The following is a 27685-nucleotide window of genomic DNA, read 5'->3' as shown; positions in this document are numbered from 1 at the left end:
TAAAGCAGGGGTCCTCAAACTTTTTAAACAGGGGGCCAGTTCACTGTCCCTCAGACCGTTGGAGGGCCGGACTATAGTTTAAAAAAAAACTATGAACAAATTCCTATGCACACTGCACATATCTTATTTTGAAGTAAAAAAACAAAATGGGAACAAATACAATATTTGTATTTGCATGTGGCCCGCGGGCCGTAGTTTGAGGACCCCTGCTCTAAATTCATCACTCCTCAATTATTTACTACACTTTACTTTTCTGACTCTTGACATTATTTAGGGTCTTTCGGTCTTTCTGGTAGAATATAATAGTGTATTACTACATGTTTCTCCTCAGCTCTGCATTTAGTGGCATCACCTGAAATCAGGAAATCAGCCATGGATGGAGAATTTATGCCACAGAAATTGGCCGATAGTATAAATCAGAGTTTTGTTTTCTTTGATTGAGAGCCAGTTGTTAAACATTTATCGGCACAACACTGACCACATTGGTGGGGGTGGTCTTGTCAGAATGTGTTATATTATGCAGATGAAAATCCATTTAAACAGACTTGATATAGATATTTTCAAAGATGGAAGAATTGTCCCTGTCAACTATTTTAGTTGATTCATATCTTCACTGATTGTCATCATTGCAAAGTTTTCAGTCCCCACATGGATTGCTGAATACAATATATCTTGCCCTGTCCCTGTCCCCTCCCTTTCTAGACTTCGTTACCTTAAGGATTCTAGTTTTCCATTTATACCGTTTAAGTGCCAACCTTACCTGCTTAAAAATATAAGCTTTTAGCATTGCTCTCTCTGTTCTGTATCCTTCAGATGAAAAGTGGAATTGGGTTGGGGCAGCAGAGAGAAATTCAGAAGGGGAATATTGGAGTAATGACGGGCAGAGGAGAGAAATTCAGAAGGGGAATATTGAAGTAATGACTGCAGTGGGAGAAGAGGGAACCTATTTCCCGGGCCACAGGCGCTGGCGCCCTGGACCACAGGGCTGGCAGCTTCTCTGGCTGGCTGCAGCCTGGGATCACGGGCAGGCGGCTTCTCTGGCTGGCGGTGGCCTGGGATCACAGGGCAGGCAGCTTCTTCATCTCGTAGGCCGAAGCCAGCCTCAGGCGCTGGAGCCAGACTTCTCTGTCTCCCCTGACTTCTGCGTCTCCAACAGGCCTGGAGCAGCAGAGCCGGGATGCTTGCATGGTAGCCGTGGCTGCAACACAAGTATCTTGGCTCCGGCCTCCACAATCTTTGTTGGGTTAATTTGCATATCACTCCTGATTGGCTGGTGGGCGTGGCTTGTGGGCATCATGAAGGGATGGTTAATTTGCATGTTTCTCTTTTATTAGTGTAGATAGAGAGAAATATAGGTTTAAAGAATTAAAATGGCAATAAATACCTATCAATAATTACCTCAAATGTAAATGAATTAAATCAGTGGTTCTCAACCTGTGGGTCGCGACCCCTTTGGCAGTCGAACCACCCTTTCACAGGGGTCGCCTAAGACCATCCTGCATATCAGATATTTACATTACGATTCATAACAGTAGCAACATTACAGTTATGAAGTAGCAACGAAAATAATTTTATGGTTGGGGTCACAACATAAGGAACTGTATTTAAAGGGCCAGAAGGTTGAGAACCACTGGATTAAATGCTCCCAAAAAAGCCATAGGGTAGCTAAACGAGTATGAAAACATGACCCAAATATATGCTGTCTGTAAAAGAAGCACCTCAGAACAAAAGACTCACACAGGATGAGAGTGAAGGGATGTAAAAAAATGCTCCACGCAAATGGAAACAAAATGAAAAGCTGGGGCAGCAATACTCATATCTGACAAAATAGACTTCAAAATGAAGGCTATTACAAGAAACAACAAAGGTCACTACATAATATTAAAGGGATCGATCCAACAAGAGGATATAATCCTAGTAAACATATGCACCCAATATAGGAGAACCTAAATATATTTTTAAAAATTCTGGAGGATTTTAAGGGAGAGATTGACAGCAATACAGTTACAGTTGGGGACATTAAAACTCTGCTGACTTCACTGGATATATCTTCCAGGTGACAAATTAACAAGGAAACACTGTCTCTAAAAACCGACACAATGGATCAGATGGGTTTAATATATATTTATATAACATTTCACCCAAAGCTGCAGAATATACATTCTTCTTAAGTGCACATGGGTCATTCTCAAAAAATAGACCACATGTTAGGACACAAAACAAGTCTCTACAATTCAAGAAGATTAAAATCATACCAAGCATCTTCTCAAATAACAATGGAATGAAATTAGCAATCATCTACAGTAAAAATACTCAGAACCCTTCAAAGACATGGAGGCTATTAAACAATGAATGAGTTAACAATGAGATTGAGAAAGAAATTAAAAAAAAAAAGTTGCTGGAAATAAATGAAAATGAACACACAAGAACCCAAAATCTATGGGAGATAGTGAAAGCAGTCCTGAGAGGGAAGTAAATAGCATTACACACCTACATCAAAAAACAAGAAAAATGAACAATAAACCATTTTATCCTACAACATTATTGATAAGCCTTTAGCAAGACTCATCAAGAAACAAAGAGAGGACCCAAATAAATAAAATCAGAAACAAAAATGGTAAAGTAACAACTGATACCACAGAAATACAAAATTACAAGAAAATACTATGAACAACTATATGCCAACAAGCTAGATAGACATCCTGAGTGAAGTAGACAAGTTCCTAGAAAATACAATCTTCCAAAGCTGAATCAGGAAGAATCAGAAAACCTGAAGAGGCCAATAACAAATGAAGAAATTGAAGCAGTAATCAAAAAACTCTCAGCAAACAAAAGCCCTGGTTCAGAAGAACTAATACCTATCCTCCTCAAACTATTCCAAAAAATTAAAGAGGAAGGAACACTTCCAAGCTCTTTCTATGAGACCAGCATTACCCTAATTCTAAACCAGATAAAGATACTACAAAGAAAGAAACTGACAAGCGAATATCCCTGATGAACATAGATGCTAAAACCCTCAACAAAATATTAGCAAATTGGATCCAGCAATATCTTAAAAAGACCATACACTATGACCAAACACCATGACCATGTGGGATTTATTCCAGGGATGCAAGGTTGGTACAATATTCACAAATCAATCAATGTGACACATCACAAAAACAAACTGAAGGACAAAAATCACATGATCATATCAATTGATGGAGAAAAAGCATTTGACAAAATCTATCACCCTTTTTTGATAAAAACTCTCAGCAAAGTGGAAATAGAGATATCATATCTCAACATATTAAAGGCCATATATGACAAACCTAGAGTTAACATCATACTCAAGGGGCAAAAACTAAAATCATATCCCCTAAGAATATGAAAAAGACAGGGATGCCCATTTTTACCACTCTTATTTAACATAGTACTGGAAACCCTAGCCACAGAGATCAGGCAAGAAGAAAACATAAAAGGCATCCAAATTGAAAAGGAGGAAGTAAAACTCTTATTATTCATAGATGACATGATATTATACATAGAAAACCCTAAAGACTCCACCAAAAAACTACTAGAATAAATGAATTCAGCAATATAGCACGGCCAATAAGCAGTTCTGGCCAGTTTATCTCAGTGGTTAGAGCGTCGGCCTGTGGACAGAAGGGTCCCAGGTTCAATTCCCTATCAAGGGAACGTACCTCGGTTGCAGGTTCAATCCCCATTCCTGGTCAGGGCATGTGCGGGAGACAATCAGTCAATGTGTCTCTCTCATATCTCTCTCTGTCTCTCTCTCTCTCTCTCTCTCTCCTTCTCTCTCCCTTCCCCTCTCTCTCTAAAAATCAATGGAAAAAAATATCCTTGGGTGAGGATTTAAAAAAAGAAAGCCATAAGCCCATGAAAAGATATTCAACACCATTAGTTAGTATGGAAATGCAAATTAAAACCACAATGAGATGCCACCTACTAGGATAGCTAAAATAAAGACAGACAACTATTGGAAAAGATGCACAAGAACTGGAACACTCATGTACTGCTAGTGGGAATGCAGACAGTGCAGCCATTTTGCAAAGCAGGTCAGCCATTTCTCAAAAATTTAAACATAATCTTAGTATATAACTCAGCAATTCCACTCCTAGGAATCTATCCAAGAGAAATGAAAACATGCCCACACAAAAACTTGTATGCCAATGTTCAGAGTAGCATTACTCATAAGAGCAAGAGTGGAAACGATCTAAATATCCATTAACTTATTTTTTTCCCCAAATATATTTTTATTGATTTCAGAGAGGAAGGGAGAGGAAGAGATAGAAACATCAATGATGAGAGGGAATCATTGATTGGGTGCCTCCTGCACACCCCCTACTGGGTACCGAGCCCACAACCTGGGAATGTGTCCTTGACTGAAATAGAACCCAGGACCCTTGAGTCCGCAGGCTGACACTCTATACACTGAGCCAAATCGGCTAGGGCTGTCCATTAACTTATTAATGAATAAGTAAAATAGAGTCATTCATACAATAGAATACCAGACAGCAGTAAAAAGATACAAAGTACTGGCAGAGAAACATAGAAGAACCTCAAAAACCTTATGCTAAGGAAAGAGGCAGATGCAAATGATTACACAGTGAATGATCCCATCTGCATGAAATGTTCAGGAAATGCAAGTTTACAGAGTCAAAAGCAGATCAGTGGTTTCCTGGGGCTGGAAGTGGCAGTGGGATTTAATTGCAAACATGCTTGACGGAATCTGAAAGGGAGGATAACGAAATGTTCTAACATTGGGTAATAGTTGCACAGCTATAAACTCACAAAAAAAAAATCACTTAATTGCACACTTAAAATGGTGGATTTTAGGATATGTAAAATATCTATAACTAGAGGCCCGGTGCACAAAAATTTGTGCACTCAGGGGGGTCCCTCAGCCCGGCCTGTGCCCTCTTGCAGTCTGGGACCCCTCGGGGGATGACCACCTGCTGGCTTAGGCCCGCTCCCCGGAGGATTGGGCCCAAGCTGGCAGTCAGACATCACTCTGGCAGCCTGAGAGCCCTCGGGGATGTCCACTTGCCAGCGGGGAGCAGGCCTAAGCTGCAGTCGGACATCTTTAGCTCTGCTGAGGAGGCGGGAGAGGCTCCCACCACCACCGCTGTGATGGCAGCCATCAGCCTGGCTTGTGGCTGAGCAGAGCTCCCCCTGTGGGAGTGCACTGATCACCAGGGGGCAGCTCCTAAATTGAGCGTCTGGCCCCTGGTGGTCAGTGTGTGTCATAGTGACCGGTCATTCCCAGTTGTTCTGCTGTTAGGGTCCATTTGCATATTACCCTTTTATTATATAGGATAAAGGCCTGGTGCACGGGTGGGGGCCAGCTGGTTTGCCCCTGAAGGGTGTCCCAGATCAGGGTGGGGGTCCCACTGGGGTGCCTGGCCAGCCTGGGTGAGGGGCTGATGGGTGTTTGCAGGCTGGTCACACCCCCTTCAGGGGGGGGGTCCCCACTGGGGTGCCTGGCCAGTCTGGGTGAGGGGCTGAGGGCCATTTCCAGGCTGGCCAAGCCCCCCCAGCGACGGAAGCTCCCAGCCTCTCCTTATTTTTTTATTTTTTTATTCTGGGACTTATTTACCTTCTATAATTGAAACTTTGTATCCTTGAGAGGAGCTCAGAGCCGGCCAGGCCAGGAGGAAGCCAAGCTTCCTGCTCGCTCCAGCTCCATGGCCACGGCCGGCTGAAAGCAGGTATCTGAGGTTTATTTATCTTCTATAATTGAAACTTTGTTGCTTTGAGTGCAGCTCAGAGCCGACCGCGGCAGGCAGGGAAGCTTGGCTTCCTCCATCATTGGGGCAACCAAGCCTCCTGCTTGCTCCAGCTCCGTGGCTGCCGGCTGCCATCTTGGTTGGGTTAATTTGTATATAGTCACTCTGATTGGCTGGTGGGCGTGGCTTAAGGCATAGCTAAGGTATGGCCAATTTGCATGTTTGTCTTTTATTAGTGTAAATAATAAAAGCATAATATACTAATTAGATCAGATTTCCTTCCAGAAGAAGCCGGGGCTGCGAGGGAAGCCTAGGTCCCAGGTGCCAGAGGGAAGCCAGTGCCAGCAGCTGGGGGAAGGAAGTCCTACTCTTGCTTGAATTTCGTGCATCGGGCTTCTAGTCCTATCTAATAAAAGGGTAATAAGCAAATTAACTGTAACTACATCACAAAGATAGCAGCACCCAGTCCTCTCAGCCCCACCGGAGTTCTCCAGTCCCGGTGGGTGGCCGCTGAGAGCGGGCAGCGTGAGTGGCCTGGTGGAATGCTTGCTTCGTCACCGCGGCAAGTACAATAAAAATTGGCTCCAAAACAGCCTGTTTCTTAGCGAGTCCGGGCAGGAGAGGGTCCTGAAAGCTCTTCTGCTGGCTGCTCAGGAAACAGTGCTGACGCTGCCAAGGGAGCCATTGGAAAGGAGGCGGTAACCGCCAATGTGGAGCCGGAGTGGAGGAGGCGGGGAAACAGGAGCATAGGAGGTGGGGAAGCAGGATCGGAGAAGGCGGGGGAGCCAGAGCGGAGGAAGCAGGGGAGCCAGAGCGGAGGAGGCGGGCTGCCACGGAAGCTGGAGTGGAGGAGGCAGGGCTGCCTCTGCTCCCGCAGGGGTGGCTGGTGAGCCGCAGTTCAGGAGCCTCCGGGAGTGGCAGCACCAGGCCATCCAGTGCTGCATCCAGTCCCTGAGGCATGCCCGCCAGTATCGCAATGCCAACTGCCCGCAGCCGTCCTGCCAGAAGATGAGATGGGTTGTGCAGCACACCAAGGGCTGCCAGCACAAGACCAATGGAGGTTGCGGAGTGTGCAAGCAGTTCATGGCCTTTTGCTGCTACCATGCCAAACACTGCCAAGAAAACACATGCCCCATTCCCTATTACCTCAACATGAAGCAGAAGCTCCGCCAGAAGATACAGCACCGCCGGCAGCACGCGTAGCTCATGCGCCAGTGGATGCCACCATCAACACCCCACACTGTGCCTCAGCCAAGTCTGCCTTCCCCTCCTTCAGCACCACCCTGGCCCCCCACACTGCATCCCAGCACACCCTGGACACCACAGCCCCAACTATGCCCCAGACCTCGCCTGTGAGCATGTCACTAGCCAGCTTCTCCAGTGTGGCTAGAACACAGCCCCCCACCACAGTTTGCACTGGGAAGCCCACTAACCAGGTGTCAGACCCACCGCACCCCGCCTGGCCCACCTGCAGCAGTGGAGGCGCCCGGCAGATTGCACGTGAGGCACAGCAGCAGCAGCAGCAGCAGCATCTGTACTGGGTGAGCACCAACAACAGTATGCCCCTGAGGCTCAGTGACCCCTGAGAACCAGATGGCCCCCATGCGCCTGAATGTGACCCAACCAGGTCAGTGGGCCTGTTATTCTGCCCCCCCGAGCCCCGGCAGTGGCAGCCAACACCCATCCCCCAGCAACAGCCAATGTGAGGCATGCCCAGACCCGTGATGTCTATGCAGACCCAAGGTGCAGCCACCTCAGAGCATCTCTCCAGGTACCCTGCAGGACCTGCTGCGGACCCTGAAGTCTCCCGGCTCCCGCAGCAGCAGCACATGCTCAACATCCTCAAGTCAAACCCTCAGCTGATGGCAGCTCTCACCAAATAGCACATGGCCAACTAAGTGGCCAGCCAGCCCAGCCTTCAGCTCTAGCCCAGCCTGCTGAATCTGAACGCCATGCAAGCCAGCGGGCCACAACCTGCTGTCCCTCCGCAGCAGCAAGCAACGGGAGGCCTGAACCCCCACGGCCAGGCCTTGAACATCATGAACCCAGGGCGCAACCCCAGCATGGTGAGTATGAGCCACAGTACAGAGAGATGCCACAGAGCAACAGCAGCAGCAGCAGCAATTGTGGGAGGCATGTCTGAGTGTCAATTGTGATGGGGTGTCACCTTCCCCTGATCGCCGGGTCGCCTCCCACCCCTGAGGGCTCCCAGACTGTGAGAGGGGGCAGGCCAGGCTGAGGGACCCCTCTGCAGTGCATGAATTTTCATGCACTGGGCCTCTAGTATCTAAATAAAGCTACAAAAAACAAAAACCCTATTGCAGAGCAAATAAGGTGAACTAGTCTCATTTCTCCACACTCTGCAGCTTCAGTGTCTGTATTAAATAAAGAAGGCAGTCTTTAAAGCAGTGGTTCTCAACCTTCTGGCCCTTTAAATACAGTTCCTCATGTTGTGACCCAACCATAAAATTATTTTCGTTGCTACTTCATAACTGTAATGTTGCTACTGTTATGAATCGTAATGTAAATGTCTGATATGCAGGATGGTCTTAGGCGACCCCTGTGAAAGAGTCGTTCGACCGCCAAAGGGGTCGCAACCCACAGGTTGAGAACCGCTGCTTTAAAGTACTGAAAGTAAAACAGTTACGATTAATCAGATGTGGAGGTAATTAAACATGTTCAGTTATTTTCTTTGCAAAGACATCAATCAAATCTCCACATGTGAAGAAGTCACAGTTCTATACCACAATATGCAGAGATACTGCCAATGAAGATATTTTGAAGAAGGACTTGCTAGTTTAGCTATTTCTCACTTGAGCCCCTCAGTAAACAACCCCGTCACATGCGTTCAGATGAAAGGATCCTTCTTCACAGGTATTTACTCTGAAAACTAACAACAGTGACTGAAGGGAAGTCGGCTCTACCAGTACTGAGAGTTGGCCTTGGTCGTGAAACTCCCCCGCCCCCCAAAAAAATAGCACCTGCCATAGAAAGTGCCACCTTCATAGACTTCAAGCACCAGTGCAAAGCTTCCTAACCCTCTCTCCAGGGCAACAGGTGAGAAAACAAATGGCACATTGCTGTGACATTTAACAAAAATAGGATCTGTCCTTCTGAACTAAAATGGCTGTTCAGAAATTCTTTAACTTTGCTCTGAAAATCTTAATGCAATACATTCTTTTACAATGTATTTCTGAGCATGGTCTGCCAAGACAGGATGATCTTAAGGGTCCAGGATAGAACTTGCTCTTGTGATCCAAGAGTTGTCACAGATCAACAAATTCATCAACAAATGTAACTCTCCTAACAGCAGAAACATGTTTTCTTTGTCACATAATTATGCAGACTATGACTCAAAAATGTACATATCAGAGACATACAATCATTAGTCCCAAAGACACAAAGAAAATCTGGTCAAGGAAACCCAAAAATACAGCTGGTCAATCTTTAGTTTGTACAAATCATCAATGTGCCAGGGGCCGTACAGGGCTAGTGAATGGCGCACCTCAGTTAGTACTGATCTCGGTGACTCCGAACTGTGCAATGCACAACCTGGGGAGCTGCAAAGGTGGCTCTGAAATTAGCCAACTCGAAAAACACAGATTCAGAGTAAATACGTGAAAATGGAAAAGAAGAAAAAGGCAGACCCTGAAGGCAGGCCTTGGAAAACCCTAATTATCCACAGAGAAATTTTACATAGGAAATTCTGAAGAAAATGAAAAAAAAAAATCACTAGACCTGACCTGGATGACTATTTTTAGAGCCTTCACTTTCTGGTCCGAGGCCCAGGCATCCTTCAGCGACTGGTTAAGCTCCTCTATGCGATTCACATAATCCTGCTGAGTCAAATTCAACAGTTCCTTTTGGGATCCCTGTGGGAAGCAAGCGGGAAAGTGTAAGCACAAAAGGAAAACAGTGTCCGACTTCCAACCCTGTGAACAGCACTGACTGAGCATCGCTCTCTAATTTTCTCATAAGCCCCCGTGCATTGGTAGTTTTGTCTTATGAATAAACAGGTTCTTTACATTTTCTGCAAAGACGGGCAGAGTGCAGTGACTGAGAGACTAGCCTTGGAGGCCAGTCTGAGGTAGGCTAACTCCCAGCTCAGCCCCTTCCTACCACGTGACTCTGGCTGAGCTGCTCTCCTCCCAGAGCCTCCTCTGCAGCCAGATAACACAGTTCTCAGCGCCCACGGTGTGCCAGGCATGGTGTGCCAGATGTTCAAGATGCAAATGTAAGCAGAAAGACATTATTTCTGCACTAATGGAGTTTAAGGTAGAGGACAAGATGGACATTAATACAAACTGAAATAAATGCTTGGGAGGAAATGACAGCTCACTGAACCTGCGGTGCCCACTATAAGAAGTACGACTGTTCCCTGTGCCACTAAGGAAAAGACTGCAGGTCACCGACATGTACGAATTGAGACACGGTCTAATTTCAGGGGCATTCAAAGAAAAGGTTCATCTCAGAATGGAAGATGTGTGGTAACAGGAATGCACTCCAGACGGGCGGTCACAGACGGTTTCCTGGAGGAAGCAATGCTTGAGAAAATTTAGTACTAAGCAGGCAGGGGGGCGGGTGTTAGAGCAGAGAGGGCTCTCAGTGGTGTACATGTACTGAGCAGGCCACAGGAAAACGGGGGCCCCATGTTCTAAAATTATTAAGAATTTCAAGACAGGGACAGCAGATGATGACACAGGTCCATCCCCGAGCAACTGCAGAGGTGCATGCCTGGGAAGCTGGCCGGGGGGCAGGGGGGGCGGGTGTTAGAGCAGAGAGGGCACCAGGACAGAACAGACCACAGCAAGCATCTGTGCAGAGCAAGGCCACCATGTGGATGCATGAACGGTGTGGAAACTAGCACAGCCCCTGGTAGTGTGTGCTCAGTCATCCTTGTCTATAGTTGAAAAGCTCTAAGCTCACAGGGGTCAGGGTCACTCTAGCCCACAGGAGGAGATCAGGAACCACCTATTTTTTATATGAATGTCCCCTGGAAACCAGTGAACACTGTTAAAGAAATACACACAGAAGGTTCAGGAAACTGGGACTAATCCCACTGGTCATTTGACTCTGAGATAGGGCCCTCCCTTGCCCTTTTGCAGTAGGAGGAGCCATGTGACTAGTTTGGGCAAATGGGCTGTGAGCAGAGGGGCATGTGTCCCTTTTGGGCTGAGGCAGTAAAAAGGGACCCTCTATTCAGCTTGGCTGGAAGCTCTCTGTTGCGATGGCAGCACCAGGAGATGGTGTCTGGCAATGCACTGGGTGAGTCATGTTTTCTGAGCACATGCAAGCCCGGCAGAGGGCCACGCAGTCTCCACAGCAAGGCAGGACCTTGGTCCTGCATTTCCTCGGAGATGGCTCCGTGGGTGCACAGTGAGACCTGTTCTAGACGACCTGGGCTTGCTCAGGCATCGCAGTGAGAACAGACGATTTAGAAGGCCAGCCTGAGCCTGAGCAGCTCCTGGGCCTCTTTCCCAGATAAGTGGTGCCTGAGGAGGAGGCACAATACACAGCTCGAGAATTAATCAGAGCAACCACCAGAGAGAGCTCCCTGGGCAGAAGAAAGAGAAGACCACATGGCCCTGTGCTCAGCAATGACCTGCTCACCTCCTCAAAGTCATCCAGCTCTTCCAGCCTGGTCCGAACCTTCTCCGACACTGCGAACGCAGCAGGCCCGGCTCTGCCTAAATGACATGGACTCTGTCACATGGGGGATTTCCTGTCACCAACACCCCCACCGGAGGCATCTTTGACTTTACACTTCAGCGGCAACATCCTTCCCTAATCACGGTCCATCAGAAACATTTCTGCCTAAAAGCTATCCCTGGGAGTGGAAGACCAGCATCAAAAAGGACCTACTATGTTCCATCACCTATTCCTAAAGAAAGGCGGTCCAGATAAAGATGCCCAACATCCACCAATGAACTGTTCTCCAAGAACAAGGCCTCTCAGGCTTCACTCGTGTGGACTCTTGTGCCCTTACACTAACTAAACAACCACCTTGCTATCTGCCAGGAAATGGAAATGCTGGGGCTCCAAAGCCCTCTTGAGCAAACAGGACGAGTTGTGCCTCCGTCCATCATCGGTCAGTGAAGTCCTTTCCATCGGCAGGGACAGGTGGACAGATTAAGGAAAGACTTCAGGGCACGGGCCAGCTGCGGGGCTCAGCGACCTGTCCAGCTGGCTATTGCTCTCCAGCGCCTCCTATTTCAGAGCCTTTCTCATTCTCACGGGGCATCTGTTCTAGATCGAGGGCCCTTCGCTTCTGCTACCAGACTCCCTTCAGGAGCTAGAGGTTATTCTTCTGAGGCACTGGCTTCTGAGCTCTGGTGCTCGCTCCGATTTGTCTGGGATCACTGAGAGCATGGTACTATTAGTTCATTACTAACAACTACTAAAGTCAGAAGTTTCTAAATAATTTGCTTTTTTTTAAACCCTTTTCTATTTCCTTCATTCTGAAATATACTATATACAGAACTGTGCATACATGTACATTTTAATAGATATTATTAAACATTTGTAACCACCACTGAGTTCACTCCTTTTCACTGCTCCACTCTGTGAGGACAACACAATTTTCCCTACTCTACTGTCCATGGTGCTTGTTTCCTGTAGGGGCCACTCTGAACTATGCTGCCAGGACTATTGCTGTGCTGTCTCCTGTTCATGTGTGCATGCATTTCCTCCAGGCAGGAACCACTCAGGATGGGTTAGCATTCAGATTCTATTTCCAGGAGATCTGGCAGGGCTACAAGTGCATTTCTGATGGGCTCCCAGTCACCTGTGGTCCGAGGACCACACTTCAAAAATGCAGATGTGGGCAGAGTTAGAAAAGCGCTCTGTGAAGAGCCAGACATACAATTTTAGGTTTTGTGAGTCGTACAGTCTCTGTACACTACTCAACTCTGCCATTATAACATAAAAGCAGTCACAATCTATAAACCAATTGGCATAGCTGTGTTTCCATAAAACTTCATTTACAAAACCAAACACTGGGCCAGATTTGGCCTGCAAGACGTGCTCTGATTTCTGATATAGGGTACATTCTAGTAGTAGAAATTCTGGGTCAAGGAGTTGGCCCGCCTCCCATTTTAATAGGTAATACAAAAGTACTTTACACAGTGGATAACGTCAGAGTCCCTGTGGCTCACATTCTCACCACAGGAGATATCAGCAATCTTTTTTGTTTTTCCAAATTGTTGGATATGCAATGCTATGATTTACTTCTTTATGGTTTGGGGTCAAAGTTATGTCGATAGCAAAGGTGTTTTACTATCCTGATTCCCAATGTGCTGTCTCAACCTGCAGAGAATGGGGGAGAGCTGCAGCTGCCACACTGGCAATTTACACGTGACACAAGGCCAAGAGCACCCACGCCCCAGAGGAACACCATCTGTCAATCGCTTCAGAATCGCCGGGAGCTTCAAAAAAGAAATCCTGGACCCGTTCCTCAGCACAGTGGGGCCAGCCGTCTGTGTTGTATGAAGCCTCGGATGACCCTGCTGCACAGCTGGTTTGAGAACCCTGGGCTGGAGCTTCCGACCACATGTCTCAGCAAAGGAAACTGAGACGTGCTGTGTCAGGGACCAGTGGCCAGTGTGTCTGAGTTTGGGCTCCCCTAACCAGAGACTCTGCGTTTTACACGGGAGAGACTACTGCTCTGTAACCCTGAAAGCAAGCAGTGGGCCCATGTCTTACTACATGTAACTCTTTGGTCTTTTCTTCCATTCATCATCTAAATATGTATTTCAATTCTACTAAGTCTATGTGTAATCTAGGAAATAATAGCTTCAGTTGAATTGGATAACAAACTTTTTTTTTCTTTTGTGAAATTATATTCAAGTTAATGAGAGAATTCCCATCAGAATAATAACAACAAAAACTCACCTTTTTCAGAGCCCATAAACAGATTCTGCAGAGGCAAAAAAAAAAAAAAAAAAAAAAAAAAAAAAAAAAAAAAAAAAAAAAAAAAAAAAAAAAAAAAAAAAAAAAAAAAAAAAAAAAAATTGTTAATAATTTTTAAATCGTACTGGTTTGTATGACCAAAAAAAACCACACCTGTAAGCTACTTAAATTAGTATTCAAGTAACACTAAGACAATAAGACCCATCATTTTCCAACAAATCCATTTATTTGTTCAAATGAAAATTAGAAATAATTACTAAGAGAATGAAAATATACCTAAGTAAAAACTACTGGCGATTGTCATTTCTATTCAATTCCGGTCTCTCTCTCGAAGTGAGGAACAAATAGCAAAATTTTGAGGGCATTGGAGTCACGTGACAGCACTTAGCCTACTTGACATCAGGGTCCACAACCTCGGCATTGATGACATCAGGGGCTGAAAAATTTTGTTGTGGGCGCCCCATGCACTGTGGGATGTTCAGCAGCACCCCTGGTCTCCACCTACTCGATGCCAGTTGCACCCTCACGGTTGTGACAACAAAGTCTCCAGACAATGCAGCATGTCCCCAGGGGGCATATTCCTCCCAAACGTGAATCAATGCTCTAAGTTAAATGAATGCACATAGAAAATAAAAAAAAAATTTTAACAGTCCAACAGTTCTCCCTGCCATTCTGCTCAACAAGAACACGTGCTGTGTCAGAGAAGGAAGAGGACAGCGCCATCCTCGTTGCCTACCAAGGTCTCGCTTTCCTTCCTGCTCACAGCTGGAGTTTTGGTGGGCACAATGTCACATTTCCCAGCTTCCCTTGTATCTGCACACAGCCTGTGGCTACCTTCCAGACAAATTAACTGGATGTGTTGAGAGGGACTCTGGGAAGTCTCTAAATGCGAGAGGGTACATCCTACTTTCCCCTTTCCTCCTTCTTACAACTTGAACAAGAGGTGACACTGAGCCCATAACCTGTGGGATCGGATCCATGTTTGGGTAGATAGTGTCAGATTGAGAAGAACTGTAGGATCCCCAGCTGGTGGCGTAGAATTGCTTGGTGGGGGGAGAAACCCACACACTGAAGTTGGGTGGAGACCCACAACAAAAAGAAATGACTACTCCATCTGAGGGAGACCCTGGGGCCAGTCACGGCACTCACGATGGAGAGCTTCTCCGTGGTCGTATACCGGGCAAGGATTTCTCCTCGCTTGCTGGTCCAAGGCTCAAAATCCAATCCTACAACGGAGTTCTGGTCTCTATCACCTTTCTTCCTGGAGCTGTCCTAAGGAAAGACAAGACAGCCTCTTCAATGCCAACATAATTTTATTCTAAAAATTAAAAAGTATAAGCAAACACACTGACTAAGCATGGTGTTGTATAACTGAAATTTGTTAAGAGAACTTAAATATTGTCACGAAGAAGGGTAAATAGTGAGGTGCTGGATGTGTTAAATAACCTGATGGGGGATCCTTTCACAGTGTATATGCATATCAGTCATCACATCGTATACTTTCAATAACTTATAATTTTGTCAATTATACCTTATTGTTTTTTAAAAAGTATAAGAAGGAGCTCAGTGGAGCTCAGTGGTTAGAATGTCAGCCCATGCACCGAAGGCAAGGGCATATACCTGAGTGGCAGGTTCAATCCCTAGTCCCAGTCAGGGCATGTGCAGAAGGCCACCAATCAATGTGTCCCTCGCTCATGGATGTTACTCTCCCTCTCTCTCTCTCTCTCTCTCTCTCTCTCTTTCTCCCCCCCCTCCACTCTCTCTAAATATCAATGGAAAAAAATTTAAAAGGCAGCCAGAACCTCACTGTAAAATAAAATACATCTACCAAAAGGTTTGCTATGATAAAAAGAAAAAAAAAATTTAGGGCAATTCACCAAAAATGACCAATAAACATATCAAAAGATGCTAAAACTCATTAAAAATCAAAAAAAGGCCTTGGCCGGAGTGCTCAGTGGTTAGAGCTTTGGCCTGAGCACCAAAGAGTCTTTGGTTCCATTCCAGTCCTTGACCTGGTCAGGGCTTGGGCATGGCTTGTGCGGGAGGCAACTGGTGGATGTTTGTCTCTCTTTTTTTTTCCTCTCTCTCTCCCCCTTCCTCCCACCCTCCCTTCCATTGTCTCTGAAAAGCAATGGAAAACATATCCTCAGGTGAGGATTACCAAAAAATAAAAGAATCAAGAAAAGGCAAACTGAACAAGATAATTTTTCAACTATCAGAATGGCAAAGAGTTAACATGACTAATATTCAGGTCGGCAAGGGTACAAAGAGACAGACACTCTGAAATACTGCTGGTAGAAGTACACACTGGTGAAGCCCTTCTGGGGAACAATTTGGCAATAGCCATCAAACCGTAACTACACATTGCCTTAAGTCAGTAATGAACTTCTAGGAAGCTATCCTGCACAACCCCTGCATGCCTGCATGTAGGCACAAAGCGTATACATGTTCAAGGACCAAGGCACCACCATCTGTACCAGTAAACACCAGAAACCGTCTGTGTATGTCAGAGGGGGAATGAAGAAATAAACTGTGTTATACACATTCTTTAGAATATAATACAACCATTCAAAATAAGAAGGATGTTCTAGAAGTACTAACATGGAAAGTTCTCCAAGACATCATGTCATGTTAAAAATAATGTATAAATGTAGTACAAACTACGTTTTAAAAAAAGTAAATAAATGTATGAATGCCAGCATAGAATGAAGGCTAAGAGTGTGGACTCTGCAATCAGACTGGCCAGTTGGAATTCCAGCTCAGATGTGACGTAGAATCTCTATTCCTCTGTGTGGGCCTCTGTAAGTAGGAATTATAAGACCTCCCGCTTGAGGTGATATGAGAACTAAACTTAGAATGCACTTAGAAAGGCCTGCCATATAGGAAGGTGATACTGTTATTGTTGCTACCCTATATAATAAAGTGGCAATATGCAAATTGACCCTCATTCTGTCATGCCATCACAAGATGGCTGTGCCCACAGCGGAGGCAGGGTTCCCGTAACACAAATGGCTGCGCCCACAGCAGAGGTTCCCATAACGAGCCGTAACAAGTGATCAGCAGGGACCTGAGGCTGCGGGCTTGACGGGGGACCTCAGGCCATGCCCCCACCCCAGGCCAGGGGACCTGAGGCTATGCTCCCCACCCGATGGGGCTTGACGGGGGTAGGGCCAGCCAGGTCCGGTTCTCCCCCAATGGGGGTGGGGCCAGCCGCACGCGGGTGGGCAGGGACTTGACTCTGGATCCCACGGTGCACCCCAGACTCTGACAGGAGAAAAATTTTCATATACATTTTACTAATTTTCTTTCATCTCTGACACTTCTATTATAAAGGACAAATAGCAATATTAAAATATTTTCTCTAATTAATTCCCTTTTAATGTGCATGAATTTCTTGCACCAGGCCACTAGTTTATATATAAGTATGATGTATGTAAGTGCTCAGACATTACTGTCATAAATATCTATGAAACTACAAAGGAAGTTACAGGAGAATATACCTTACACAGATAACACTGATGACCTCCGAGGAGATGAACAGAATGAGGGGAATTGGTTAACAGGATTTCATTTGTAGTGTTTGACTTTTTATATGAAAAACTAATTGAATTAACTACATAATTACACAAGGATAAATTTTCCAAAAAGGATTATAAAAAGAGTAAAATGAAAATGAAGAAAGCATTTTAAAATGCTTTAAAAAAGAAAAGAAAATCTTCAGGATCTGCGCCAGCTTCTCACTGTCAGGGCCACCTGCTATACAAGCTGTACTCTGTGCATATCTGAATTCTGTGAATTGTTACAACCAGAAAGCACCCATGCGGTTTAAAAAGAAAACCATGAAAACCTCATCCCTGTACTCACAGGCCCAACCACCAGAAAGATTACCGCCAACAGGATACGGTACCTTGACAGCTGCCGTGGCCGCGGGGTCAGCATTGGCTGCAAACACAGAGAGGGGATCGGTTCCATCCAGCACACTGCTTAGCGGGTCCACCACGGAGCTGGAGGATGAGGATGTGGAAGAGGTGCTTCCCTTCCGGCTCACCTTCTTAGTCTTGGACTCTGTGACCTGTGGGAACAATCATGGTGGTGAGATGGAATCTTCTCCAACTCTTCCCCTGAAACACTTGAAAGGGATTTCCCTCCTTCCCACAGTTGACAATTTCTTTGCCTCAGGATCTCTTATTTTGTGATACATTGAAATGATTCAGAATCCCAGTCACGGAAGGAAAGGGGGACCTCAAGGTCAGGAAGGAAGAGGCAGGACCCTTGTGGTTAGAAGGTGGTGATGTAACATTCTTGTAGGGCCTTCAAGTCAGAGTGCAGTCCTTGAACAAGCAACAGCCACATCACCTGGAAGCTTATAGAAGATGCAGGATCTCAAGCCCGTCTAAACCTACTGCATGAAAATTTGCATGTTACAGCAAAGGTCAAGGCAGGATGATGACCAGGGCATGCAAGCTCCCAGGGTCATCGCACTCTGGGGACATTGTCCATGGCTCAGCACCGCTATCCCATCATTGCAAAGTAGTGACTGCCAACGCCTTCCTTTCTGGAGAACTTCTCCCAATGCCAGGCCTGGTTTTCAATACAGAGCCATGTTTGTGTTCCACAGGCCCCCGTCCCTCCCCAGCTGCAGATGATTGGCCCAGGGAAACCTCTGAGCCAAAAGGATCCAATTAGAGACTCTGCTAAAAAGAGAGAGCAACATCCAGAAGGGCTAGTTAGGCTACACTCCATTTTATTTTTTAAATCTTTACTGAAAGTATTATGTATGTCCTGTTTTTTCCCCCATTGACCTCTTCTACCCACCCCGGTCCCTGCCCTAGCCCTTCACTACCCTACTCTCTGTATCCATGGGTTACACATAGATGCATACAAGTTCTTTGGTTGACCTCTTCCCACCAATCCACCCTCCCCCACCTGCCCTCTGAGGTTCCCCAATCTATTCAATGCTGCTATGTCTCTGGATCTATTTTGTTCATTAGATTCCATATGAGTGAGATCATGTGGTACTTGTCTTTCTCTGGCTGACAGATTTAACATAGCATAATACTCTCCAGGTCCCTCCATGCTGTCTCAAAGGGTAAGAGATCCCTCCTTTTTACTGCTGCATAGTGTAAATGGTGTAAATGTGCACAGCTTTTTATTCACTCATCTAGTGATGGGCATTTGGGCTGTTTCCATATCTTAGCTATTGTAAATTGTGCTGCTATAAACACAGGGGTGCATACATTCTTTCTGAATCGAGTTTCTGATTTCTTGAGATATATTCCCAGAAGTGGGATCACTGGGTCAAATGGCAGTTTCATTTTTAATTTCTTGAGGAAACTCCATACTGGTTTCGACACTGGCTATACCAGTCAGCATTCCTACCAGCAGTGTACTAGTACTAGGGTCCCTTTTCTCCACATCGTCACCAACAGTTGTTTATTTGTTAATGACAGTCATTCTGACTGGTGTGATACCTCAGTGTCATTTTGATTTGCATATCTCAGACTAGAGGCCCGGGGCACAAAAATTTGTGCACTGGCTGGGGGGGGGGTCCCTCTGCCCCACTTGTGCCCTCTCACAGTCTGGGACCCCTCGGGAGATAACGACATGCTGGCTTAGGCCCGCTCCCGGGTGGCAGAGGGCAGGCCCAATCCCTAGGTGCAGCCCCTGGTCGGGCTCTGAGCAGGGCCGATTGGGGGGTTGGGGCGCCGCCCCCTGTCACACTCAAGGCAGGGTCGATGGGGAGGTTGCCACGCCACCCCCTGTCACGCACAGAGCATGTGCTGATCAGGGGTTTGGGGCGCTGCCCCGTCACGCACAGAGCAGGGCCGATAGGGGAGTTGGGGCACCGCCCCGTCACACACAGAGCAGGGCCCATCGGGAGTTTGGGGTGCCGCCCCATGTCACCCACAGAGCACGGCCGATCAGGGGGTTGGGGCACTCCCCCCTGTCACACTCAGGGCAGGGCCGATGGGGAGGTTGCGGCTCCACCCCGTCACACACAGAGCCGGGCCCATGGGGCAGTTGGGGCATCACACCCTGTCACACACAGAGCAGGGCTGATCAGGGGTTTGGGGAGCTCCCTCCTATCAGGCACAGAGCAGGGCCGATCAGGGGATTGGGGCGCCTTCCCCTGTTACGAACAGAGCAGGGCGGATAGGGAGGTTGTGGCCCCGCCCCCATCAATCCATAAACACAGTATATTCTTCCACTTGTTTATATCTCCCTCTCTCTCGTTTTTCAATGTCTTGTAGTTTTCCAAGTACAAATTTTTTACCTCCTTGGTTAAGTTTATTCCTAAGCATCTTAATTTTTTTGTTGCAATGGTAAATGGGATTGTTTTTTTAAGTTTCTCTTTCTGTGAGTTCATTATTGGTGTATAAAAATGCCATAGATTTCTGGGTGTTAATGTTCTATACTGCTACATTGCCAAATTCATTTATTAAATCTACAGTTTTTACGGTGGAGTCTTTAGGGCGTTCTATGTACAATACCATGTCATCTGCTAATAATGAGAGTTTTACTTCCTCTTTTCCAATTGGATGGCTTTTACTTTTTCTTCTTGTCTGATCACTATAGCTAGGACTTCTAGTACTATGCTGAATAAGAGTGGTGAAAGTGCGCATCCATGTCTTATTCCTGCTCTCAGGGGAAATGCTTTTAGTTGTTGCCCACTGAGTATGATGTAGGCCAGTGATGGCGAACCTTTTGAGCTCAGCGTGTCAGCATTTTGAAAAACCCTAAGTTAACTCTGGTGCCGTGTCACATATAGAAATTTTTTGATATTTACAACCATAGTAAAACAAAGATTTATGTTTTTGATATTTATTTTATATATTTAAATGCCATTTAACAAAGGAAAATCAACCAAAAAAATGAGTTCACGTGTCACCTCTGACACGCGTGTCATAGGTTCGCCATCACTGATGTAGGCTGTAGTTTGTCACATATGGCTTTTATTATGTTGAGGTATGATCCCTCTACGTCCACTGTGCTGAGAGTTTTTATCAAGAAAGGGTGTTGAGCCCTAGCCAGCTTGGCTGTGGATAGAGCATCAACCTGCGGACTGAAGGTTCCCACGTTTGATTCCGGCCAAGGGCACATGCCTGGGTTGCGGGCTTGATCCCCAGTAGGCGGCGTGCAGGAGGCAGCCAATCAATGATTTCCTCTCATCATTGATGTTTTTATCTCTCTCCTCCCTTCCTCTCTGAAATCAATCAATAAATATATATTTTTTTAAAAGGGTGTCGAATTTTGTCGAATGCATTTTCTGCATCAATCAATATGATCATGTGATTTTTGTATTGCAATCTGTTTATGTGATGTACATTTATTGATTTGAGAATATTGTACCAGCCTTACATCCCCAAGTGGAATAAATCCCACTTGGTCATGGTGTATGATCTTTTAATGTATTGCGGGATCTAATTTGATATTTTGTTGAGGATTTTAGCATCTATGTTCATCAGGGATATTGGCCTGTAATTCTCTTTCTTTATAGTGTCTTTATCTGGTTTTTGAATTAGGGTAATGCTGGCCTCACAGAAAGAGCTTGGAAGTGTCCCTCTTAATTTTTTTAATAGTTTGAGGAGGATCAGTGTTAGTTCTTCTAACTAACCAACTGGACCAGGGCTCTTGTTTCCTGGAAGTTTTTTCATTACTGCTTCAATTTCATCAGTAGTTATCGTCCTATTCAGGTTTTCTGATTCTTCCTGAGTTTGGGAAGATTATATTTTTCCAGACATCCATTTCATCCAGATTATCCAGTTTGTTGGAATATAGTCATTCATAGTATTTTCTTACAATCCTTTGTATTTCTGTGTTGTCAATTGTTACTTTTCCTCTTTCATTTCTGATTTTATTTTGGTCCTCTCTTTGTTTTTTGATCAGTCTGGCTAAAGGTTTATCAATCTTGTTTATCTTTTCAAAGAACCAGTTCTTGGTTTTATTGATCTTTTGTATTGTTTCTTTGGTCTCTATGTCATTTATTTCCACTCTGATCTTCATTATTTCTTTCCTTCAACTTACTCTTGGCTTTTCTTATTGTTCTCTTTCTAATTCTTTAAGTTTTAGTGATAGACAACTTATAAGTTTTTGTTTTTGTTTTTTCTTTTAGGTAGGTCTGTAGTGCTATGAAGTTCCCTTTTGAGGACTGTTTTTATTGTGTCCCATAGATTTTGGATTGCTGTGTGTTCATTTTCATTTGTTTTCAGGATGTTTTTATTTCTTCTTTGATCACTTTGGTAACCCATTCATTGTTTAATAACATGCTATTTAACCTCCATATGTTTGGTTTTATTGTAGTTGATTTCTAGTTTTATGCCTTTATCATCTGAGTAGATGCTTGATAGGATTTCAATCTTCTTGAACTTGTAGAAACTTAGCTTGAGTCCTAACATGTGGTCTATCTTTGAAAATGTCCCATGTGCACTTGAGAAGATTGTATATTCTGTATCTTTGGGGTGAGATGTTCTGAAAATGTCAATTCCAACTGATCTAGTGTGTTGTTTAGGATCACTGTTTCCTTGTTGATTTTTTTGTCTAGATGATCTTTCCAGTGATGTCAGTGAGGTGTTAAAGTCCCCTACTATAATTGTATCACTGTCAATCTCTCCCTTGATATCCTCCAGAAGTTTTTTTTATATATTTGGATACCCCTGTATTGGTACATATATCTTTACCAGAGTTATAGCCTCTTATTGTATCAATCAATTTAGTATTATGAAGTGGCGCTCCTTATCTCTTGTTATGGCCTTCACTTTGAAGTCTATTTTGTCAGATATGAGTATTGCTACTACCCCAGCTTTTTTTTTTTCACATTTGCTTGAATGATATTTTTCCATCCCTTCACTTTCAGTCTGTGTGAGTCCTTTTTTCTAAGGTGGGTCTCTTGTAGACAGGATATATATGGGTCATGTTTTCTTATCCATTCAGCTACCCTATATCTTTTGATAGGAGAACTTAAGCCATTTACATTTAAGGTTATTATTGATAGGTACTTATTTACTGCCATTTTTATTCTTTATTTTAAATATATTTTTATTGATTTCAGAGAGGGAGAGAAAGATAGAAACATCAATGATGAGAGAGAATCATGATCAGCAACCTCCTGCATGCCCACAACTGGGAATGGAGCCCAAAACCCGGGCATGTGCCCTTGACCAGACTTGAACCCGGGACCCTACAGCCTGCAGGCCGATGCTCTTTCCACTGAACCAAACCAACTAGGGTTGCCATTCTTATTCTTTATGCCTATGTTCTTCCCTTTCTATTTCTTCTTTTTACAGCAGTCCCTTTAGCATTTCTTGCATTGCTGGCTTGGTAGTACTAAATACTCTTTTAGCCTCCTCTTTTTTTTGTGACACTCTTTATTTCACCTTGATTTTTTTAAATATATTTTTATTGATTTCAGAGAGGAAGGGAGAAGGGGAGAGAGATAGAAACATCAATAAGGAATAATCATTGACTGGCTGCCTCCTGCACCCCTCCCCCCACTAGGGATTGAGCCCACAATTGAGGCATGTACCCTTGACTGGAATCAAACCGGAACCCTTGAATCCACAGGCTGACGCTCTTCCCACTGAGCCAAACTGGCTAGGTATCACCTTTGATTTTGAATGACAGCCTTGCTGAATGGAGTTGTCTTGGGGTCAATCCCTTGGTTTTCATTTTGTTATATACTTCATTACATTCCCTTCAGGCCTGAAGTGTTCCTATTGAGAATTCAACTGACAGGCTAATGGGAGCTCCCTTGTAGGTAACTTTCTGTCTCTCTCTTGCAGCCCTTAAGATTCTTTCTTTGTCTTTAATGTTTGCCATTTTAATTAATGTGTGCCTAGTTGAGGGTCTTTTGGGTTCATCTTGGCTGAGACTCTCTGTGTTTCCTGGACTTGAGTGACTTTTTCCTTTGCCAAGTTAGGGAAAATTTTCTGCCATTATTTCTCCAAACAGGTTCTCTATTCCTTGCTTCGATTCTTCTCCTTCTGGCAACCCCACTTACCATCGCAACAAAAAATTAAGATACTTAGGAATAAACTTAACCAAGAAGGTAAAAGACTTGCACTTGGAAAACTACAGGACATTGAAAAAAAAGGTAGAGGAAGATATGAAAAAGTGTAAGAATATACCATGTTCATAGATTGGTAGAATCAATGTCATTAAAAAGTCTATACTACCGAAGGCAATCTATAGATTCAATGTAATCCCTATTAAAATACCAATGGCATAGTTCACAGAACAAACACTCCAAAAATTTATATGGAATTAAAAAAGACCCTGAATAGCATCAACAATGTTGAGAAAGAAGAAGAAAGTTGGAGGAATCACAATACCAGATATCAAGTTATACTACAAAGCCACCATAATCAAAACAGCTGGTACTGGCACAAGAATAGGCATATAGCTGAAACCGGTTTGGCTCAGTGGCTAGAGCGTCGGCCTGCGGACTTAAAAATCCCAGGTTCGATTCCGGCCAAGGGCATGTACCTGGGTTGTGGGCACATCCCCAGTAGGAGATGTGCAGGAGGCAGCTGATCGATGTTTCTCTCTCATCGATGTTTCTAACTCTCTATCTCTCTCCCTTTCTCTCTGTAAAAAATCAATAAAATATTAAAAAAAAAAAGAACAGGCATATAGATAATGTAACAAAACAGAGACTCCAGAAATAAGTCAGTCAGAGAAAGACAAGTATCACATGATCTCACTCATATGTGGACTCTAATGAACAAAATAAACTAATGAACAAAATAGATCCAGAGACACAGAAGCATGGAAAGACTGGTGAATCTCAGAGGGAAGGTGGAGGTGAAATGAGACCAAAGAACTTGTATGTATAAATGCATAACCCATGGACACAGACAATAGTATGGTGAAGGCCTAGGGAAGGCAGTGGGAGCGGGCTAGAAGGAGTCAAGGGGGAAGGGGGCAGGGGGAAGGGGACATATTTAATAATTTCAACAATAAAGACTTAATTTTTTTTAAAAAATGATGGTGGGTGAGGTCACCACAAAAAAAAAAATGGGCAAGGAACAAACTGATTGATATAAACATGCAAAAGAAGCTACTGCTGTGAAGACAGAAAAGACCCAGGAATACTGCCTGTAATTTTATGGAACAGGGATAACATTTAGGGAGGCATTTGACAAAACTTACAGTTATAGGTTTCAGTGGGTGATAGTCTCCAAACTCCAATGGCACAGTCTCTAGCCGGCATGTTGCAAATTCAGCCTTATAGTTCCTATTCCTGGAGTGCCTGGTAAACAGCAAAACCCAGAAGCCAATTAGGTGATGGAAATATCTAACATTACAAAAATTTGTTGTTGAGCCTTTCTCAATGATGAGGTAGTTTATAGAAGATCAAGCAGAAATGCTAAATGAAAAAATTTTTTAATCAGTTTGAAGGTAAAGGAGCTACCAAGGCATGTAAGACTTGCCAGGCCAGACACCAAGGGAAGTTCACCGAGGGGAAGCCAGCTTCTGCAGGGCACTTGTTTATTCTTGATATGGACGAGAGGGTGAAACCAGGCAGAGAGATCATCTAGGATTTGGGGCTATGGAGAGAGCCAGGGCTTGAAGGAAGAGCTTCTGAAAAGAAGGAAGTCCAGAGAATAGAGAAATCCTGGTTTCCCCACAAAGTATTTGCCAGTTAAGTTATGTAGAGCAAAAAAGAGAAGCCAAGCAGAAAGTAGATGAAAGCAGAGTTTTCATCAGTTTTGTGAGGGCTTAACAAGTTGAGATAACAATATAAGGGGAGAGAGTATCTACACTGAAGTAGGAAGAGACAAAGGCAGGAAGCACATATAAGAGTGTAGAAGACATAGAGACATGAGAAAAAGGTCTAACACAAATACAATTGGAACCCAAAGAGAAAGAGAGAATGGGCAGAAGCAGTTTTTAAAAGAGACGAGGCTGACATTTTTCTCAAACTAAAGAAAGACATTAAACTACAGATTCAAGAAATACCTGGTCCACAAGTGAGCCTCAAAAACAAAACAAAAACAACCATACTTAGGGTCTTCATAGTAAGAGAAAGGATTTCTTCAAAGAAACAAAAATACATTCTTTTCGAAGGACAATCCTATCCTATCCTATATAATAAAAGGCTATATGCAAAAAGACCAAACGGCGGAACAACTAGAACCAAACAACCAAATAACCGGTCACTATGATGTGCGCTGACCACCAGGGGGTGTGTGCAGAACATGGCGGGCTTTGGCCACGGTCGGATGGTGGAGCAGGTAAGCGGGGGTGCCAGACCAAGGCAGGGCGCCAGTCACTGTCATCAGGGCGAGCCTCTGGTGGTTACTGAAAATTCTTTGCTCCCGCGCACTGCGGTTCTGCCCGGTGCTCGCACCCACAGCCGGCGCCAGAGCCACCACTTGCATCCGCTGCCGGTGACCAGCGCTGGTCCCAATCACTCGGCGCCACCAGCAGGTACAAGTGGCAGCTGCTGACCCTGATCACCCAAGGGCTTCTCCACCTCCCCCTGCTCCTGAGGGGCTATCAGGGCAGCAGCTGCCGCTCACGGTGCAGGCCTCGCTCGCACCTGCTGCTGGTGCCAGCCCCAATTGCTCTGCGCTGTCAGCAGGTGCAAGCAGGGCCAGCGCCATCAGCATGTGAGAGTGGCAGTGGTGGGAGCAGGGCTGCAACAGACAGGGGACCAGGCCGTGACCCGCCCCTGTGCCTACCACAGCCGTGCGGCCCACAGTTCCTTTCAAGGTGCACGAATTCGTGCACTAAGCCCTTAGTATTATTATATCAGCACATAGATGGGAGCCAGACGACAAATAAACTGATACCTTTAAAGTATTAAAAGAAAGTATTGCCAACCAAGAATTCGATACCCAATGAAACTATCCTTCAAACATAAGGGCAAAAGAAAAATTTCTAGTCAAAGGAAAACCAAGAACAGTGTCAGCAGCAGAATCACACTTTAAAACAATAAAAATAATATAAAATATTTAATTGTCTTTATGTATGTGTGCATATACATATACATACACACACTAAATGAACACTGACCGCAAAAAATAACTTACAGTGTTAAAAATATATAGAAAACACATAATCTATTTATATAAAAACCCTGGGTGTAACGTGTCACGACCGAAGCTCAACCAACCGGAAGGAAGTCAGTCCTGCAGGAGTCATCTTGGAAACGGCTGCACCCTCCCCAAGCTGTTTCCCGTGAGTGCGAGGTTTCAGGCAGGAACCCGCCCTCAGAGCGTGGACGCGCTGAGTCCTGGGTCCTCTTAGCAACAGCTGCGCTCTCCCCGAACTGTTTCCAGTAAGGGCGAGGTTTGAGGCAGGAACCGGCCCTCGGAGTGTGAACACACTGAGTCCTGAGTCCTCTTAGCAACAGCTGTGCCCTCCCAAGCTGTTTCCTGGGAGGGCGAGGCTTGAGGCAGGAACCGGCCCTTGGAGCGAGGAGGCATATCTTTATAAAGTTTTAATACATTATATTAGAGGTCGTGGTGGTACTGTTTTACCCACAGCGTCTACAGGAATTGTTGCAAATTTACTTCTTGGTGGAAGCACCTTTCATTCCCAATATAAATTACCGATTCCATTAAATGAAACTTCAATTTCTAGACTCAATATAAACAGGGAAGTTGCTAAAACTATAAAAAAGGCCCAACTTCTCATTATTGATGAATGCACCAAGGCATCCAGTCATGCTATAAATGCCATTGGCATATTACTAAGAGAAATTATGAATGTGAATGTTGTATTTGGTAGGAAAGTTCTCCTTCTTGGAGGGGATTTTCGACAATGTCTCAGTATCGTACCGCATGCTATGCGATTGGCCATAGTACAAACAAGTTTAAAGTACTGTAATGTTTGGGGATGTTTCAGAAAGTTGTCTCTTACAACAAATATGAGATCAGAGGATTCTGCTTATAGTGGATGGTTAGTAAAACTTGGAGATGGCAAACTTGATAGCAGTTTTCATTTAGGAATGGATATTATTGAAATCCCCTGTGAAATGATTTGTAATGGATCTATTATTGAAGCTACCTTTGGAAATACTATATCTATAGATAATATTAAAA

The 27685-nt window shown here is 44.6% G+C and overlaps 1 protein-coding gene across 1 annotated transcript in view; it reads right to left on the bottom strand.

The window, feature by feature from the left end:
• The window catches only part of LOC102264191 (chromosome unknown open reading frame, human C16orf62), a 143125-nt gene extending 115699 nt beyond the window's left edge, over positions 1–27426 (bottom strand). Inside the window, exons 1-7 of the mRNA XM_005861499.2 lie at positions 27422–27426; positions 24786–24930; positions 17545–17709; positions 14787–14909; positions 13620–13644; positions 11340–11416; positions 9473–9601 (exon numbers count right to left, since the gene is read on the bottom strand). Of these exons, the coding sequence (XP_005861561.1) occupies positions 9473–9601; positions 11340–11416; positions 13620–13644; positions 14787–14909; positions 17545–17709; positions 24786–24930; positions 27422–27426 (669 nt within the window). The remainder of the gene's footprint in view (positions 1–9472; positions 9602–11339; positions 11417–13619; positions 13645–14786; positions 14910–17544; positions 17710–24785; positions 24931–27421) is intronic.
• Positions 27427–27685: the final 259 nt, after the last annotated feature.

Source organism: Myotis brandtii, unplaced genomic scaffold (assembly GCF_000412655.1).
Source record: "Myotis brandtii unplaced genomic scaffold, ASM41265v1 scaffold152, whole genome shotgun sequence".
Classification (NCBI taxonomy): domain Eukaryota; kingdom Metazoa; phylum Chordata; class Mammalia; order Chiroptera; family Vespertilionidae; genus Myotis; species Myotis brandtii.
Note: the sequence above shows the minus strand (reverse complement) of the source record. Positions and strands in the feature narration are given on the sequence as shown.